At 48.3% G+C, this 18,585-nt stretch overlaps 1 protein-coding gene across 1 annotated transcript; it reads left to right on the top strand.

Moving 5' to 3' along the window:
- Window positions 1-3,393: 3,393 nt before the first annotated feature.
- HRK (harakiri, BCL2 interacting protein) lies at window positions 3,394-3,669 on the top strand. The gene has a single exon (XM_063085312.1). It carries the CDS (start codon window positions 3,394-3,396, stop codon window positions 3,667-3,669), a length of 276 nt encoding a protein of 91 aa, XP_062941382.1.
- Window positions 3,670-18,585: the final 14,916 nt, after the last annotated feature.

Here is an 18,585-nt window from a genome sequence, read left to right as displayed (position 1 = left end):
AAAATGTCCAAGCACACGTCCAGCAGCAAAAGCAGCCACAGTCTGGTGTTGAAATATCTGCTTGTAGCTTCCCGTTTAGGACATTGTTCTCTATATTTGTTTTCTAGGGCTGCCATAGTGAAGTACCAGAGAATGGTGGCTTGAACAACAGAAATTTATTTTCTAACAGTTCTGGAGGCTGGAAGTCGAGGATTAACGATTTGGCATAGTTGGTTCCTTCTGAGAGTCGTAAGGGAAGGATCTGGACCAGGCCTTTCTCCTCAACTTACAGATGGCTGTCTTTTCCCTTTGTCTTCACGTAGTCTTGCTCCTGTGTGTGTCTGTGTTCTGATTTCCTCTTCTGATAAAGACACCGATCATATTGAATTAGGGCCCACCCTAATGACCTCACTTTAATTAAATCGCCTCTTCAAAGACCCTGTCTCCAAATATAGTCACATTCAGAGGTTCTGGGGGCTAGAACTTCAACATATGAATTTGGAAGGGACACAATTCAGACCATAACAGCCTCCCTCCCTCTTTCCAAGTCCCCAGTGGTGACATAATGCTAAACAGCACAAACTTTGGGGTTAAACAGCTGTGTTTAGCTGTTAAGTACCCGTCTCACAGGGTTATTAGATGACTAAATGACTTAATATGTCTAAGGCATTTAGAACAGTGCCTGGCACAGAGTAAGCACTACATAAGTATTTATTAAATTATACATTAAGACAAAAACTGATTTTTACCAAAATGTTGGGAGAATGTTACATTACTCTCCCCCCCAATTTGCCTTTTCTGGACAATGCTTAACATCAGTTATATAATCACCAATTCACAGTAGAGGAACCATATATATTTGAAGGCACACGTCCCCAACATTCTTCAAAGTGTATAATTTAACAACTACATGATCGACTTTAAAATATTAACAGTCAACATTTATTAATTGCTAACAATGTGCTGGGCACTGTGCTAAGGGTTTTACCTTTATTTACTATGTGACGTAGGTACTATTATTAGTCCCACTTGACAGCTGAGGAAATGAAGGATCCAAAAAGTCTCATCTCAAGGCCAAGTTCTCCAGTTAGTAAATGGTAGTATGGGGCAGGACAATTCCAGTGTGAGCAAATTAAGGACTCCCAGATTCAGAGTGCCAGGGAGAGAGAGGTCTTCTTCCCTTTCCCCCCCCTTTTCCATCACCCCCTTCTCTTCTCCTTCTGCTGATTGACATGCCCCCATGGCCAAGGCTGCACTTTGCTACAGAAAACATCCAAGCTGCTGGGACCCAACCCAGCACCACCTTGTGAGCCCAGCATTTCGAGGGGCAGGCTTCCAAACAGGGTAATAATCGTCCCATTAAAATTAATGTCCATGAAGTGAGCCGTTAAAAGCGTGCAGATTAAAGGGGGGGGGGTTGTTCAATTTAAATCTGAAGGGCTTTTTAAATAGACACTGTATCTTCATTCTTGGAACGCTACACCCGGGCAATGGATCAGGTCCCCTCTGCAAAGACTAGGGGGGATTAAGGAGGTGAGTCCCAGGAGAATAGGGAAGTGATTCTAGCCAGAAGCAAAGGGAACCAAGGTTTATCCAGGGCCCACTGCATGCCAGGTGCTTGGCATACATTTCTCTCATTTAATCTCTGCCCCAATCCTGGGAGGGAGGTATTATTTCCCAGATTACAGGGGGCAGTATAAAACGGTCGTTAGGACCTTAGAGCCTGCTGCAGACTGCCCTAGTTTAGAACCAGGCTTCACTCTTTACTAACTCTGTGAGCTTGGGCAAAAGGCCTTACCAGCTACCTGTGCCTCGGCTTCCTCATTTGTAAAATAGGATAGTAATAGCGCACCTTTCTTCCCCCAAAATGTAGAATTGTTGGGAGATTTACTTTAAGAAGCACAGGCAAGGGCCTTGGCCCAGTAACTGACGTAGAAGGTGCTCAGTAAGTGTTGGCCATTGTTAAGGGTAGTATAATTGAGGCTGGGTCGGAGTAAGGACGACCAAGATCACATAGCCGAGCTGAGCCTTGACTTTGTCATTTCACCATGCTGCAGGCCAAGGAAAGTATCTCGTTGCTCTCGTAAATCCAGATCAAAACTAATGTCATAGACTTGAAGAATCTTTTCCAAGGCACCAAAGAACGCATCAGGCCTTGGGAATACTCTGCTGGTGGGAAGGAGAGAATGGAAGCTTCCTCATCAGGTCCTAGACCACCGGCTTGGAGCCACCTCCGGGCTTCTTCAGGTGTCTAAATCCCAAAGTTGTCTGAATCCCAGTTGATTTAAGATAGCAGAAGCTCTCCTCCCCCAAAGAATCCTGAGAGCCCCTTCGCCCATCTATATCTTCACCAGCAGTGACAATTACAGACTTTCTAGTCTGGAGGAGCAGAGGAGTTGCTATCAGTTTGGAAAGAGGGGGGCTAAAGTTTCCCCCGCCATCCCACCCACCCCACCCCCACCTCCCGCCTGCCCCTTAGGGTGTCCATTGCGCATTAAGTTGGGATCGCTGCTAGAAACTGTAAACCCAGCAGAAAAATAATAATCACAAAGAAAAATGACAAACAGAAGTTCCTTTCTAGAAAGCCCCTTACGAGGGTCTTTCGCGTGCAGGTGGTGTGCGCCACGAATGTGTGCGGCCGCGCCCCCTCCAAGCCCCCACTCCGCCTCCGTCTAGGTTTCTAGCAGCGCCCTGGGGGCGCGTTTAGGGTCAGGCTGCGAAGTCCGGAGGGAGGTGGGGGCCTGTGCTGGTGTGTTCAAGCCCGAAGCCTACAGGTGCCTAGACAGACCTGAAATGAGGCAAGTTGGATTGCATCTGGCTTTTCCATAAGATTTTAAATCCACCCACCTCCCCCAAACAAAACAACAGCCTCGGAATATTTTTGAATAGCGCAGCCGAATTCGTTATCAGCTTCATCCAAAACGGCAAACAAGCCTGCTTCCCTCGCCAAATCGGAACCGGAGCTGGATTCAGGAAGAGAGGAAGGAGAAAACCTTCCCTCGCGCTGCACGCCTCCGCGGGGGTCCCCCGAGACCCCTAAAGCCCGGGACCTCCGCCGCAGGCCGCCGTCTCGCGTCCCAGCACGCCGTGCTCCTCGTTTCCCAAACCGCGCGCCCCCTCGCTGCCGGCGCGGCTAGGGTTAAAAGTTACCTCTCGGTTTCTTCTGCCTGCAGCCCCCCCCCCCGGGGGCCGGATGATGTAACCCCCCTCCCCGCGCCCTCCCCGCCCCCCTCCACCATGTGACACTTTAATTAATAATAGCGCCGTCAGCACAACAAACGCACAACACAAGGAGAAACTTGGTGTCCAGGGGAGGCCCCCGGCGGCTGGAGCGCAGCGGCGGCGGGCGCAGAGGCCGGAGGGAGAGGAGGCGAGGGGCGGCCCAGGCGCAGGGAGGGAGCCAGGCGAGCGGTCATGTGCCCGTGCCCCCTGCACCGCGGCCGCGGTCCCCCGGCCGTGTGCGCCTGCAGCGCGGGCCGCCTGGGTCTGCGCTCATCCGCCGCGCAGCTCACCGCCGCCCGGCTCAAGGCGCTCGGCGACGAGCTGCACCAGCGCACCATGTGGCGGCGCCGCGCGCGGAGCCGGAGGGCGCCGGCGCCCGGCGCGCTCCCCACCTACTGGCCCTGGCTGTGCGCGGCCGCGCAGGTGGCGGCGCTGGCGGCCTGGCTGCTTGGCAGGCGGAACTTGTAGGAACGCAGGGCTTCTTGGTGGGGCCGGAGCCGAGACCCAGCCGGAGCAAGCAACAGGTACGCGAGCGAGCGGACGAGCGAACCAGCGACAGCCAGGGCGCGGCAGCTGGGCACTGGGGGCTCTGGGCTGGCCCATGAGCGGGAGAGTGGCAAGTTTGGCTTTCTCCTCTTCCCTTCTCTTTCTTCTGCTCCTTTCTCTCGCAAGGATCTCCGTCGCTCTCTCCTATTCCGTCCCTATCTCTCCTTCCAAGTCCCAGGTCCACCGTTTCTGTTCCCTTCTCTTAGGCCCCTTAAGCGCATCCTGCCATTCCCTCCAGCGCAGTGGCTTTGGGAGGACTGATCCCACAAGTAAACACACAATGCAAGTAAAAAAGTGTGCTTGCTAGAACAGAACTCAGTTACAAGCCACGCCAAATAATTGTAATTTATCGCGGTTTCAAGACAAGTCCCCATCTCCTTTCAAGCCGCCTGCCGTTCCTGAGTCGCCAGCGTCTCCATCACCTCTGCTCTCGACTCCCTTCTCCCTGACACTTCTCCAGTTTCTAATCCCCATTCTCCGGAGCTCCGAGCGCACCTCGCGACTTCCTGTCCCTCCAGGTTCTGGCTGGCCGGGTCTTTATCCCTAAGGCCCGTGCGTTTCGCAGTTTTCCTCCTCGCTGCCAACTTCTTCGCTCCTTCTCCGGTGAGGTGTCCCGTTTAAGGAGCTTGGCCTCCTTTTCGCCAGACGGTGATAGCGGTGATGAGGAGACACCCTCAAAATGAGCTGGAATAGAGGCTCTGAGGCAAACTCCAAGAGGAACTCTTAATGAAAGAGCATTTTTTGATCTTCTGGGTGCTAGGCACTGTTAAGGGAGATGTTTGAGAGCTTGCTGTATGCTAGGCACTGAGCGGGGGTGAGGATGGGAAGCAGGTATTGAGCGCTTAGATGTTTGGTACTAGTGGGAGAAAGGTGCTAAGCCCTTGGGGTGGGGGAATTATTGAGTACTAGCTGTGCGCCTGGCACGGTGCTAGGCTCTTCGGGGAGATCGCCTTTCCGGGTTCTTGAGCAGAGAGGGGAGCTGCAGAGAATAAGGAAGGACGAAGAGAATCAGGCTGAGCTCACCATAGGTGGGTCTAGGGCCGCAAGGTGAAGATCGAAGGTGAGATAGCCAGTGGCACCAGGGCGCCCCGGCCCACGGATGCCGCGCGCTCGGGTCCAGCCCCAGCCCCGCCATGCGCCGACACCTCGAGAAGCTGGCGCGGCGCCCGCAAGCGAGGCCCGAGCGTCTGTGCCCGCGGGGAGAGGCGGCAGCCGGAGCGTGGGGGGTGGCAGCGCCCGGGGAGCTGCGGGGGTGCGAGGGGTGTGAGCCGGCAGCGCGGCGACAGATGTCGCGTGGGCCCGCGCAGCCCGGGCGCTAGCGAAGTGCGCGCTTTGGGGCCCTCTCCTCCCGGCTGCCGGGGGCCGGAGGTTCCATCCGCTTCTCCTCACATTCTCCTGCCCGGGAGGAGAGGCTGGGGTCTCAGACCCTCGGCCGAAAGGGGCTAGGCTGGAGCTGCCAAATCCCAGGGGCGGGACCAACATTTGGGACCGAGCGCGGGGAGCAGAAAAAGGGAGTCGAGTGACAGACGCGACGTCCAAAGCATGGAATCTGGGAAAAGGCAGAAAGAAAGCGGAAAGAGAGGGAAAGAAAAAACGGGCGACCAGATGGGGAGGGAAAGGAAGGTCGGGGGAGCTGGACGAAAAGAGAAACTGCCTGGAGAACAAGATGCGAGATAGTGGGAAAATGAACTTGACGGAAAGATAGGGTGGAAACGGGGAGGGGATGGGACCCGGCTTCCTCCGGTCTTGGGGTCCAGGCTAGATTGGAAAAGCGCTCACTTCCTGAGATCGGGCGGTGCAGGATGTCGGGCGCCCCGCCTAGGACGGGGAGGACTCCCGGCCAAGCCCAGCTGTGTGCGCCTGTGTAGATGTGCGTGTCGGAGGTGGGGGTGCTCCAGGGGCCCTGGAGAGGAGGCTGCCGGCGGGGCGGACAGGGCGTGCCTCTCTATGCCCCGAAGCGGGGCAGGAGTTGGAACCTGGGGACCAAACCGCCGGGGAAGGGGGCGGCGAGGAGTTTCGCTCCTCATGGACTCGGAGTTTCGCTCCTCATCGGCTCGGAGTTTCGCTCCTCATCGGCTCGGGGGTTGGGGGGTGGGATGGTAGCGGTGAGGTAAATAGTTGTCAGCATAGTTTATTTCTCCCTCCTAACTCTGTTTTTGCCCAGAGTTAGTTCCGTGCTGCGTCCTGACCCCGGGCCACCCCCTCTCCACACCTCGGGTATCTCCTCCCGCCTGCTGTGTCCCGCCAAGGCGACCCCAGCAGCCACACCCTCCGGGGTTCTCCGGCCTTGGGCGCCCTGACCCCAGGATGCCCAGCAAGGCTTTCCTCCAGCGCCGCCCTTCACGCCCTCGGGACACTCACTCCCTTCCTGCGTCCCATCCCGGGCTCTCTGCCCCGGCCTGGATCGAGTTCTCTCCCCGCCGCCTACATCCTGACCTCAAAGTACCTGCAGCTTGGGCCTTTCTTGTGCTTTTGGCTTAATTTGGGGAAACTCATCTTTTACCAGCACTGGTAAGTTAGGGAGAAGGGAAAGGAAATCGACCAGAGAAAGACAATTTACTGAGTTCTGTGCTGATGTGGGGTGCTCTCCACTTTTCCTACCCTGGTGGAGAAATGGGAATGCTCACACGGAACCTTAGGTTTTTCAGGGAAGCCTGTATCAACCATGTAAGGCAGGAACCACCACTTTCAATTCTTCTCTTAGGTGTTAAGGGTGAGCTTAGCTATATGCAGGATCAGTAGGTCCGACAAACTTGTTTTGAGCTTCTACTGTCAGCCAGCAGTACTTTTCTCAGAAGTTATCATTAAAAAGAAAAACAGAAATAAAAACCAGACTGAGTTTTCCCATGTATAAAATGGGGACAGTAATAGTACTTAATGCATAGGTATTGTTGAGGGTTAAATGAATTCGTATGAAGAAGCTCCAGAACAGTGCCTGCTGTATAAGAAGTGGGTATAAATGTGAGCGATCATGATTATTATTGTGCTTTCAGTATCTTTCTTTCCCAAAGTAGACAACATTTTACCATTGTCATTGCTGGCAATTCCATGCTGTTCCTACCTGCCCTCTTGGGAAATCAGCCTAGACGAGTCAGGATAATACAATATAGTGGTTAAGAGCGTGGGTTTAGGAATCAGATGGAACTAGATTTAAGTGCCCAGCCACTTGCTAGGCAGTGTGACCTTGGGTAAGAGCCATGCCCTCTTCCAGGTTTGGGAGGACACTTTAAATGGGAGCATCCATTTAAAGTGTCCAGTGCAGTGGCTGACTCTTAGTCATTCAACAGAGGATGTTATGAAATGGTTAGTGTCATTCTTATTATTTCAATGGGGAAACCGAGGCAGAGGGCGTTTGAGTTATTCCAAAGTCAAAAGCGGATTTGGAATTTCTGTCTTTGAGGGCACGCAGCACCGCATCCCCCCCCCATTCCCTATGACTTGGGGGTTGTAGGGGAAGAGTAGGTGCGAGGCTGCATGCAGAGGGGATGGTGCACAGTGAATTCCTGCACTAGTGAGATTACCGTTCTAAGAGCCTCGGGAGACGCTCCTCCGAGGCTCTAGAGGCCGGGAGGAGGATGGGTGTGATTTAACCAGTCATTGCTCAAAGATACAGAGAGGGAACAAAAGACGCTTTATGGTGAGCGCTGGCTGGCGGAGGCGTGAGAGGGAGAAGCTGTCTTGAGAGGGGGCGGAGAGGGAGAGAGAATGGGGCGGAGGAATCTGCCTGGGAGAGGGGGCCGCAGTGCACAGAATCCTGCCTGGGGACCCCGGAAAAGAGAGAAAGAGCGACTCTGCAGGCCGGTAAGGCGACGTGGTCAGCGGCAGGGAAGATAATGGGCCAGCGGGAGCCTGCTTTAATGAATAAATGACGGGCTGGCCCGCCAGCCAGACACGCTAACTGGTTCTTGGCAGGTACTTTGGGGATTAAGTGGTTAAACCTGAAGGCGCATCCCGCAGGCCGGCCTCCCAGCCCGCTGCACCCCTGCCAGGATTACTTTTAGAGCTTGAAAGCCTGGGCTTCTGCTTGGCGAGGGTAGGCAGGACAGCTGTTTGGGAGGAACCCCCCCGGGAAGGAGCCAGATGTGCTGGACGAGGCAGCCTTCCTGCCGCACTGTCCCTGTCTGGAGTCATCCGCTTGCCTAGTGAGAGGCCAGGGCACAAGTGTCTGAGCTGTGGATGTAAAAACAGCCACACCCGGGGATAATTAAATACACCCGAGATGTAGGCTGGATGGATTTGGCAATCCCGCCCCTGGTTTTTGAAAGTCAGGTTTTTAGGCTTACTTTGGAGGGTAGGAAAGGGTCGTGTGGGGGCTTCCGTTTCTCCTCTGGCCATTGCAAGTGTTTTCGTGATAGGATTTCACAGGAACTTTGAGCTACCCCTCGGTGTCCCTAGCCCCTGAGGACTTGCTTATCACTTAGCAAGTGTGCAAAACTATGTGCTGAATAAATAAATCAGTCAGAAACCGTGCAAGATAGTTATTATTGTTTCCCAAATTCAGTTTTACTTATTCAACTATTAATTATTGAGTGCCTACTGTGTGCAGGCCACTGTGGATACAGGAATGCCCAAGACATAGAAGCCCTGGGTCTCATGGAGCCTGCATTTTAGTGGGAAGAGACAGAGAATAATAAATAAAGATTGTTACTATTGCTGTGCAACGAATGACTACAAAAGTTAGTGGCTTAAAGCAACTTTTTAATTTTGCTCATACATTCTCTGGGTTAGGAATTTGGTTAGGGCATCGTTGGGGGCAGGGGGAGGGGTGTGTATGCGCCTGTGACTTGTCTCTGCTCCAGGATGGCTGGGTGCTGGAATCATGGGTGGAGGGGCAATGCCACTTACATGTCTGGTTACTCCACCCCATGGAGGAGTGGCAAGGTTCTAGAATAGCGTGTAGGACAGGAATTACTGTTGTGGCCATCTTTGGGTTATGCGATCTAACATAGAGATAATTTCAGAAAGTGCTGAGGGCTCTGAAGGTAATACACAAAGGTAACATAACAGCGAGTGCCCCGGGGACTCCTTGCCTGCAGTGGTTAGGAAAGGCCACTTTGAGGAGGAACCATGAGAGTAGTGGACTTGAATGACAAGAAGGAGCCAGCCATGTGAAGACCTGGAAGAAAGGAGTTCTGGGAAAACAGATAGCAAATGCAGTGGCCTGGAGGTGAGACTTGGTGCAGTGTGTTTGAGGAAGAGAAAAACAAGCAGTGTGGCTTGGTTGGGGAGCTGGGCAGATGAAGGGGTACAGAGATGAACAAGTGCCCACCCCTGCCCTCTGATGCTCCCACACTCATTCAGAGATGGGAAGCCCTGGTTCTGACCCTCCCCCAACCTCTTAGTAGATGCAAACCAGTTCACCTCCTGCCAAGATCTGAGAGGTCTTGACACCTGAATCAACTCACTGATGCCCAACCCTCAGTGCTCGTGGGAATGTTGTGGACAACAGTTGGATTTCCATTGCCCAATAACTTCCACCATTCAACTCACCATTGTCTCTTGTCTCTCCCTCTTGCCCTAAACTGGTGCCCCTGCTGTTAGGTGGGCTGTTTTAGTCCACATCAGTAAAATGCATCCTTTCGTTACTGTTGGATGCCCAGGAAGCAGAAAGCTCTTTTCTGGAGAGAATATCGGCTGATCCAAGATGTGGCTGCCCACCAAGCTTTAGCCACATTCAACCTCTGTTCCACAAGCCAGAGACTTGGGCAGGATGGAATTTTAATTGCTTTGGGAAACTTTATGTAATATTCCTTTAAAAAAATAATAACTTTTTCTTGATTATAAGAAACATTACAAGTTCATTGTCAATGACTTGAAAAATGCCCAATGAAAGAAAATTGTAGTCTCACCTCCCGAGAAAGGAGGTTTGGCTTTGAGCAGAGGGTCTGAGTAGCAAAACATTGCAGTCCCCCCTGTATAAATGCCAGAGAGCTTCTAACCCTCTCCATTGGATTTGATTTGACCCTTCTATGGTGTGGTTTTCTGACCACCACCTCGTGTCATCACCATGGGCTCCCTAAATGGGAGCTGATCACTTTTTCCAGGTGTTGCATCCTCTTCTTGCTGGATGAGAATTTTGGGGAACCTGATCCCTCTATACATCATCCCTGACCCATTCTGAAAGAGACCCATCCCTGGGGAATGCTCCCTAGAAGACTCCAAACCTCCTAAGCACGCCACTGACATTGCCATGTTGACAAAGCACATAGAAAACATGTTATTCTGCAACCTCACTGGACTTTTCATCTCTGACTTTTCATCCACAGGTTCAGTGTTAAACGTGATAAATGCTGTACTTTGTATTGTTTAAATTACATCTCCCAGATAATGTGAAAATGTTCCATGAGAAGGCAGTGTGATTTTTTTTTTAAAGTAATCACTCCTTTTGAGAAACAACCGTTTCTACTTTAAGTCATATCAGTGAAAAGGTGTATGTGAGAGCACTTCAAACAGTTCATGGAAAAATCCATATTATCTTTCAATTCTCTTTTTCCATGAACTTTTTGCTGTATCCTTGTATGCACCTACAATTTTCCTAATAAAGATCAGTATTCAAATTTAAGAAGAAAAAGAAAATTGTTGTCAATTGTTTTTATCTCACTACCCATTGTTAACATTTTGGTATATTTCTTTCCATTTTGAAAAATGCATGGATACATACTTTAACAAATGGAATCACTCTAAATACATTCTCTGTAACTTGGATTTTTCATACATCACAGACATTTTCCACGTTTTATATTTTTCTACCGTACACTTCTGATAGGTTGGTTAGTATTGTGTTATCTGGCTGTTGTACCACTGACATTCCCAATCCACCGTTGTTGGGTATTTAGGTTGTTTCCGACGTGGTAAAGTGCATCCTTGTGGATAACTCTTTGTGCACATCACAGATAATTTTCTTAAAAATGCCCACAAGGGCTGGCCAGTTAACTAAGTTGGTTAGAGCATGGTGTTATAACACCAAGGGTAAGGGTTTCAATTCCTGTACTGGCCAGCCACCGAAAAAACAAAAACAAAAACAAAAACTTAGAAAAGCCCATAAGTGGAACTTAGATATCAAAGTATATGTTAACATTCTGTTATTAGAAAGGTTGTCTAGAGACCATAAAATTGCATGCTAAAGACCCACAAATGTTCCTTTCTTATCCAGGTCTCAATCATGTCGCTGACCTCTATGCATAATGTGCCTATCAGCTTCGCTCTTGAGCTGGCTGTTACTGTCCTCAGCTAACTCTGTGTTGCCTTTCTGTGGAATGTTCTTCATGCACCACACCTCTAGCCAGTGTGGGAGTGCATGAAAGTGCAGAAGACTCCTATCATGACTGTCCCAACTTCAGAGAAAGGCTCTAAGCCTCAGCAATGTCACTAAGACTTTGGAAAGCTTCCCTACCTGCCTGGCTGTACCTTTCACCCTGGGGGCAGGAATCACATCCATCGGATATGCTTAAATCTAGTGTATGGTAATAAATAAATCCTGTAGGATGCTAGCACACTGAAGATGGGGAAATTTAGACAAAATGGCTTTGGGGGTGGGGGGGTGTTTTCCAAGAGTGGAGATGTGTCGGGGTCATTGAGATGGATTCAAGAAGAGGTACCATTTCCAAAGACAGCCAGACTTAAAATATTTTAGCCTGTTGGCAGACTATGGGCCTAATTCTTGAGTCAGAAAATTTACCCACTAGCAACTTTATCTTATTCACTAATATACTATGCTGAAGCAGGGCAGCTTGGTGGAAAGTGACATGAATCTTGGAGTCAGGCTGACTTTCAGATAAGGTCTTGATCTGCCATTTACCAGTTGTGTCATCTTAAGCAAGTCTCTTTACCTTCTGAACCTCAGTTTCCTCATCTGTAAACTAGAATAAAAACAGCATCTGCATTGGAGAGACATTATATATAAAGGGCCCGGCACGGAGTCTGCCCTCTCTATGTGTGAGTGACTGAGAGAACTGATCCTGTCATATCTCCATTACTGGACAGAGCACTCCTAGGGTAAAAGAAGCATGCTGTAAAGTAATCTAGTACAGTACAAGGCATGTGGCTGATGCTCAGAAAATGGTGAATGACAGTGCAGGTTATGAGTTGTTCTTATTTTGTTATAAAGTTCAGTCCATGTGCCTGTATCCATGGTATGGGTGGGACCTCTTGGGGCTTTTCTGAGCCTTTTGCTTAAAACAGTTGCTAATCCTGCCTCTCCCAATCTGTGGCTCACCAACGGCATGTTTAAGCCAGTCTGCCAGGGCTGGGAGAACCTCCAGGACAAAGCTTCCCAGCCTGGGCAATACTGGCCTCTAGGACCCATAAGGGTGTGACCACCAAGGTCTGTTTTGCTCATCACAGAAGCTTAGTGTGGTGACCAGCACAGAGTAGACATTCACTAACTACTGACTGAATGAATGAATGTATGAATGAATGAATGTGGGGAGGCCTTGGGGAATTTATGAACCCCCTGAAATTAGACCACAAATTGAACTTTACAAATTTTACTTTACAAAAAATTGGCTCATTTCATACTCCTCTGCTTCCTCCCAGAAGAAAGAGAAACCAGAGTTTTGATCCAATACTCAAAAGATATGTGACCCCAAAAGATCACTGTTCTAGGAACATAGCCAAAGCTAGACAGGACTTTAGAGACCATCCCACCCAACTCTCTCACCTTACAGATGGGGAGACTGAGGCCCGGAGATAGTTACGGAGGTGGGCTTAAATACCAGCTAACTCTAAGAGTGAGTGTCCAAGACAGAGGTTGAAAACAGGTAGTCTCCAGCTGAATGCGGCCTGCTGTTGAGTTTTGTTTGAATTGCATGTTTTTTTCCCCCAACACTTAAAAATCTGGCATTTTTAGGTAGAAGCCTGTATTTCCAGTTTTTCTTGAAAAATGGAAAAATTTGACAGCACTGCGTCTGTATTCCCATGTGGAAACAATAGGCTGGAGATGAGTGTCCAAACCCCTTTAGATGGGACACAAACACTCTGGTTACCGCAGTCCCTCCTGGGTGTACTTTATGAGGCCCAATGCATTTCACTTTATAATCTGTGATTTAGGGGACCCTCTCCCAGACATCCTTCCATGCATGCACACACCCACACTTGTATTCTGTTTTCAGTACATGAGCACATACTGTTCATGCTTTTTTATAACCCACTTTTTCTCCTACTAAAAGTGGGTTGTTGAGATCTCCCAAGTCAACACAGAAAGGTTTTCAGCATCCTTTTTAACGGCTGCACGGTGTTCCATTGCTTGGATGGTCCATGATTTACTTATTTGGTTACCTCCCCAGGGACACTTATGCTGTTTCCCACTTTCTGTAATGTAAACAAGGTTGTAGTGAACATTCTTATTTGTAGAACTTGGCAAACAAAAAGTGAAATTCCTAGGTGTGAAATTATTGCTTCAAAGTCAAAGAATGTGCATATGATAATGTTATACATGGGGTCTTCAAAAAGTTTGTGGAAAGACGTTATTTTTTAATTCCACTTTCCATGAATTTTTTGAAATATCCTCATATATATGGGCAAGATTGTGTAGGCCACAGTTTGCTTTATGAAGGGTCTGCCTGTTTTACTTGGTGTCAATTCTGTGCTGAGCTACTTACTTCTGACTCTCAGTATTTACTCTTCTGAAAGTCAAGTTAGTTTGGCATTCAAGGCTCACCTGCCATAACTTCATAGTGGGTAGGAACTATGAGTTCTCAGATGTCTCTCCATAGACCTTAGGTAATCAATAACTATTCACTGATAGCATTGATAACTATTTACTGATAGCAGGGGGCTGGGCCAATGGGAGCAAATATAATACTTCTTCCAGTGGCTCCCAAATGGCCTCTTCCTTTCTCACATACCCCAAACCTAGCCTTCTACTTTTTCAGTGCCCTTACCACAGTCTCCTCAGTGCCCAGCTTCCTAACTAGCCAGCATGAATGACACAGATGGAGATTTAAGTGAAAACACGGACCAGGGCCATCTTCTTCCCTCTAGGAAGATTTTTCCTGGAGAGCTTTTCTTCCAAGCCTTAGGCGCTAGGACCACTGATACCAACTGAACTCCTTGGGCAAAATCAACCTGCTGAAGCCAGTGATGGAAGAGCTGGGAGCTGCCACCTTTATTTACTTCTCGCTTATTCACTGACACTTGACAGATATTGAATTGCGCACCTACTATGTGCTGGGCATTGTGCTGGGCTCTGGGGACATAATGGTAGGAAAAGACATGGTGTCTGTAAATTTACAGAAAATATTCTGGGAGGCTACAGAGCCAGCTGTTAACACCAGCTGCCTCTGAGAAGGGGAGTGGGGCTTAGAGGTGGAGTGAAGGGGGCTTTCCTTTTATTTTTATATGATTCTCTGTTTTGAATTTGTAATTTGTCACTCGTGCAAATAACATGAGCAAAGAAGGTATTTTTAAAAAATTAAAAATTGGGGCCTCTTAGGGAGGAATCCAAGAGTCCTAACTCTTCTCAAACATAGGAAAGTAGAGAGTAAGCCCCCTGCCCATGTAATGCTGCAGTGGAGTTCATGGTTCACAGCTTTCCACCTTCCGTGCCCAATGCAACGTGATGTCCCTGCAGCTCAGGGAGGCGGGACCTTGAACATTCAGGATCTCCCCTCTGCCCGCCTCCTCCCTCCACAGTGTGGGTGAAAAGTGGAAATGGACATTGTTTTCAAAGGCGTTTCATGAATCTCTTCAGTCGTGAGCTTGAGTTGTGAGTCAGCATCTGAGAAAGTTCTTTATGAGCCAGGCTTGAGAGAACACATCCCAGGGGCAGGGCAGTGGCTCACAGAGGGTGGTGGACTTGAAGTTTTCAAAATAGTTTTAAATTGTACAATTACTACTTGCAAAAAACCCCCACAAAATGGAAACTAAAATTAATTAATTAAAAAATTAATTTAAAAAATGGAAATCTAAAATTAAGAAGCGAAGTATATAAAAGTAAAGCACTGTAGGTGCTCTTTTACTCTGTCCCCAAATCCACTACCCTGGGGTAACTTATAGCCTGGAGTAAATAACAACAATAACAAGAATAATAACAAAAAATGCAAACAAATTACTATGTGCCATTACTTCTAAGTGCCTCGCATATGTTAGTACTTTCAGTCCTCACATCAACACTGTGAGATTTGCACTATGATTGTCTCCCTTTTCTAAGGAAACTGAGGCCCAGAAAGCTTTGATAACTGGCCCAACTCATCCAGCTCCAAAGCCTGTGCTCTTAACCATTACACTATTTTGCCTCTCTGTCATACCTTTTTATATGCGCGTGTGCATGTATACACATACACGTGTTCATTCAAGGAAAAGAGATCTGGGATCATGCTATTTGGCCATTTGTTCTTTTCAACTATGTATCACAGCCATTGTCCTGTCTCAGCACATTTAGGTCTATGTCTTTCTAATATGCATGTAGCTTAATTTAATCCACTTTTCTATTGATGGACAGACACATGGGTTGTTTCAAAATTGCTGCTTTAACAAATCAAACTGGAGAGAACATCCTTGAGCACTTTGACATGACTACTACTGTGGTCTAGAGCCTAGGGTAGGGTGTGCAATTTAAGATCCCTGCAAAAGTGTATGCACAGGCCTATTCTTTGACTGTGGGACTTAGTTACACGGCGACCATGGCATGGGAAACACATGCTCGCTGGTGCTGTGCAGAGACGTATTTCCGATGCTCGGGCTTCACTGTGGATACCAACCTGTCACTGACATGTAAGTGAGTTCAGGAATTCATTTAGCAGCCCCAGGAAACCCTTAGAAAGATTCACTGTAGGCTCAATGATTTACAGGTAGGAAAAGTGAAAATTGCTTGCTCATTTTACCTAGTTTTGCAAGAAAATGCCATTCCTTTCATGGATACAGTCAATTACAGTTTTAAAAATAGCTTGTCTCCTCTCTCCTGAGGCTGTTGTTATTTTCCCGTCATCATCTGCATTCAACTAATGAATCTGACACAACCTTAATTCCTACAACTTTCTGATGCAGTTCCCTGCTCATCAAGGCCGCCTGTTTGAGCCATACTCCCCCCTTGAGCTATCCTTCCATCTTTCAAATGTGGGGGAAAATGTATGTGTGTCTTCAAGGCCCTGTTCAAATCCTGCATCCTCTCTGAAGCTTCCCTGGTGAACGTAACACCATCCTGACTTCTGGGCTATAAATACGCTTCCAGACAATGGTCATTTGCAGTACTGGCCTCTGGCCTGTGATGTCTTCACCCGTAAGATTGCAGGCAACCTGAGGGCAGGCACCTGGCCTTATCTAGTGCAGAGAACAATGCTCCGCACAAAATCAACACACTCTGTAGCACATAGTAGTTGCTTAATAGACATTCTTTTCTCTCCCACCATCCCCCTTTTTGTACCTGTGCTTATGGCAGCATAATTATCTTAGGCTAATGCTGCAGGGTTCCACTGTCTTTCATTCTATAAATCAGTCTGGCTAGAAACAACTAAGTGAGAATTTTAGGGGTTACAGAAGCTGTTTTTTCATAAGCTAAATTGAGTGTCTTTATCAACTGAGTTGGCTGATGACTGTAATTCAATATTCTATGAAAACACAGGTTGGCTACACACCATTGCAGAACTCCTGCTCTGCTTGTGCCCTCATGGGATAGGAGGGGAATCTGGGGATAGGCAGGTTGCAGAAGTCATTCATCTCCTCCCAAGCAGGTCAAAAACAACAGCTTTGAAGTCACTGATTTGCGTCCTTGTGACTGTCAGCTAATATAGATTGTGGGGTCCACGTGTTTAGGACTCATCTCTTCCATGCAGTCAGATGTGTTAGTTGGGGTCCAAGTAAGAGGAAGAGAGTATCCCCAAACTGAATGATCAGAAGAGGCTTTAGTAAAGGTTCAATGGCAAAGGTGTGGGCAGGGTTTAGGAAACCAGTGAGGGATAATGCAGTAACCCAGGGTTTGCAATAGAGGGGAGCTGTTACTACCGTGACCTGAAAGGGCAAGGGAAGGGACTAGGACCTGGAACCCCAAGGGGGGGCTGTAGCTGTCCCGAGTTGCCTGGCAGGAGCTGTGGCTGATCTGTGACCAGCAGGAAGGGAGCTGGGGAATAAATAACTGCATCTCACATTCCCATTCCCATTGGGTTTGGCCAGTTTCCCATTTACCACAATAAAAACTATTTAAAATTTCCCATTGGCCAAACCCAGCAGGAAGTCAGAGACCAAGGGAACCTGTTGGTACAGTTCATACAAGTCAATATCCCAGACTTTTTCCAACCTGGAAGTAATAAAGTGATCTTTCTCCCACTTTCTCTCCTATACCACATGGTTTTTATTACTCACGTAGTAGTTCTTATACCACCTGCTTTAATGTGTGAACTGTTTTTATGTCTCTTACAAACTTGTAACTATAAAAGTCACCCTTTTAAGGTATACAAATCAATGGTTTTTAGTATATTCATAGAGTTGTACAACCATTCCATTACAACGATTCATAGAGTTGTACAATCAATTTTGAAACATTTTCATTTCCCTGTGCCCATTAGCAGTCACTCCCCCATTCCTCCCGTTCCCCCCAGCCCTAGGCAACCACCATTTCACTTTCTGTCTCTAACTTTCTGTCTATTGTGAGCATTTCACACAAATGGAAGCATACAGTGTTTGTCCTTTTGCATCTGGCTTCTTTCACTTAGCATAAGGTCATCAAAGTTCATCCATGTTGTAGCAACTATCAGTACTTCATTCTTTATTATGGCAGAATAATATTCCATTGTATGGGTAGACCACATTTTGTTTATCCATTCATCAGTTGATGGACATTTGGGTTGTTTCCACATTTTGGCTATTATGCTGCTATGGATATATGTATACAAGTTTTTGTGTGGACATATGTTTTTGATGCTCTTGCGTATGTGCTGTTTTTTCTGGCCCACCTGTAGTGCCTCGTCTTCTCTTTCTGGCTAGTTCCCTGGCACCCTTCAATACCCAGCAGCAGCTTGCCTCTCTCTCTGAGGAGCCTTTTCTGCTCCCCCTGTGCTTCCTGAGCTGCCTCTCCCCTGGGTTCCCACAGCCCATGGTCCCCCAGGTTGCATATGCTCTTCACACAAAACTGTCATTATCAATTTTTTTTCATCTTCCCCTGTTGGCCTCTGAGCCCCTCAAGAGCAAGAATTATGTCATTGGATCTATAGCACCTAGTATGGTGCTTGACATGTTTGGGAATGAATGAATGAATGAATGGACAAATGAAAGAGAGCAGAGACTCTCCTACAACTCTGCCTTGAATATGGGTCTAGGAAATGAATAGATGAAGGTCCTGTTCCTAATTTGGAGGAGCAAAGACGTAGTGTGGCTCTAGATTCTGCTTTTTTTTAATCTCTGAAGATGCCCGTGTAAATAGTTAGGTCTGAAAAAAAAGGGGTGTGTGTGTGTGTGTGTGTGTGTGTGTGTGTGTGTGTGTGTGCAAATGCCTATCTAGGGAAGGCAGCTACACGGACAGAGCTTCTGGTGGGGGGAGGAGCACCAAGACTACCTTTTGGAGCACCTTTCCTCCAAAATCAGAGCTTTGCATTTGGCAGCTCTTCCCCTCCCCCTCCCCCTCCCGACATCCGGGGGACTGGCTGTGCAGAGACCACCCCCCCGCGCTGACGTCACCCCCATCAGCTGTCTGCACTGACCAAAATACAAATCTTTATTTCTGCAGGTTGGTGAAAACCCTCTGTCCTTGGAGAAAGCTGGTTCCCGTTTTCCCGAGGGGGAGCCCAGAGCTTGAAAGGCCGCAGTTGGCACTTCGAGAAGGAAGTGGAGAATTAAGACGGCACCTGGAGCAATAGCAGAAACGTGGAATGGGGCTGGGGAAGCCCTTTGGAGATCCAGCTGCAGAAA

The sequence above is a fragment of the Cynocephalus volans genome, chromosome 2, assembly GCF_027409185.1.
Source record: "Cynocephalus volans isolate mCynVol1 chromosome 2, mCynVol1.pri, whole genome shotgun sequence".
NCBI classification, from domain to species: domain Eukaryota; kingdom Metazoa; phylum Chordata; class Mammalia; order Dermoptera; family Cynocephalidae; genus Cynocephalus; species Cynocephalus volans.
The sequence above is the reverse complement of the archived record's forward strand: the minus strand, read 5'-3'. Positions and strand labels throughout refer to the sequence as shown.

Excerpts from the sequence above, each read along its gene's own strand:
- HRK (XM_063085312.1), top strand. The coding sequence starts at position 3,394 with ATGTGCCCGTGCCCCCTGCACCGCGGCCGCGGTCCCCCGGCCGTGTGC.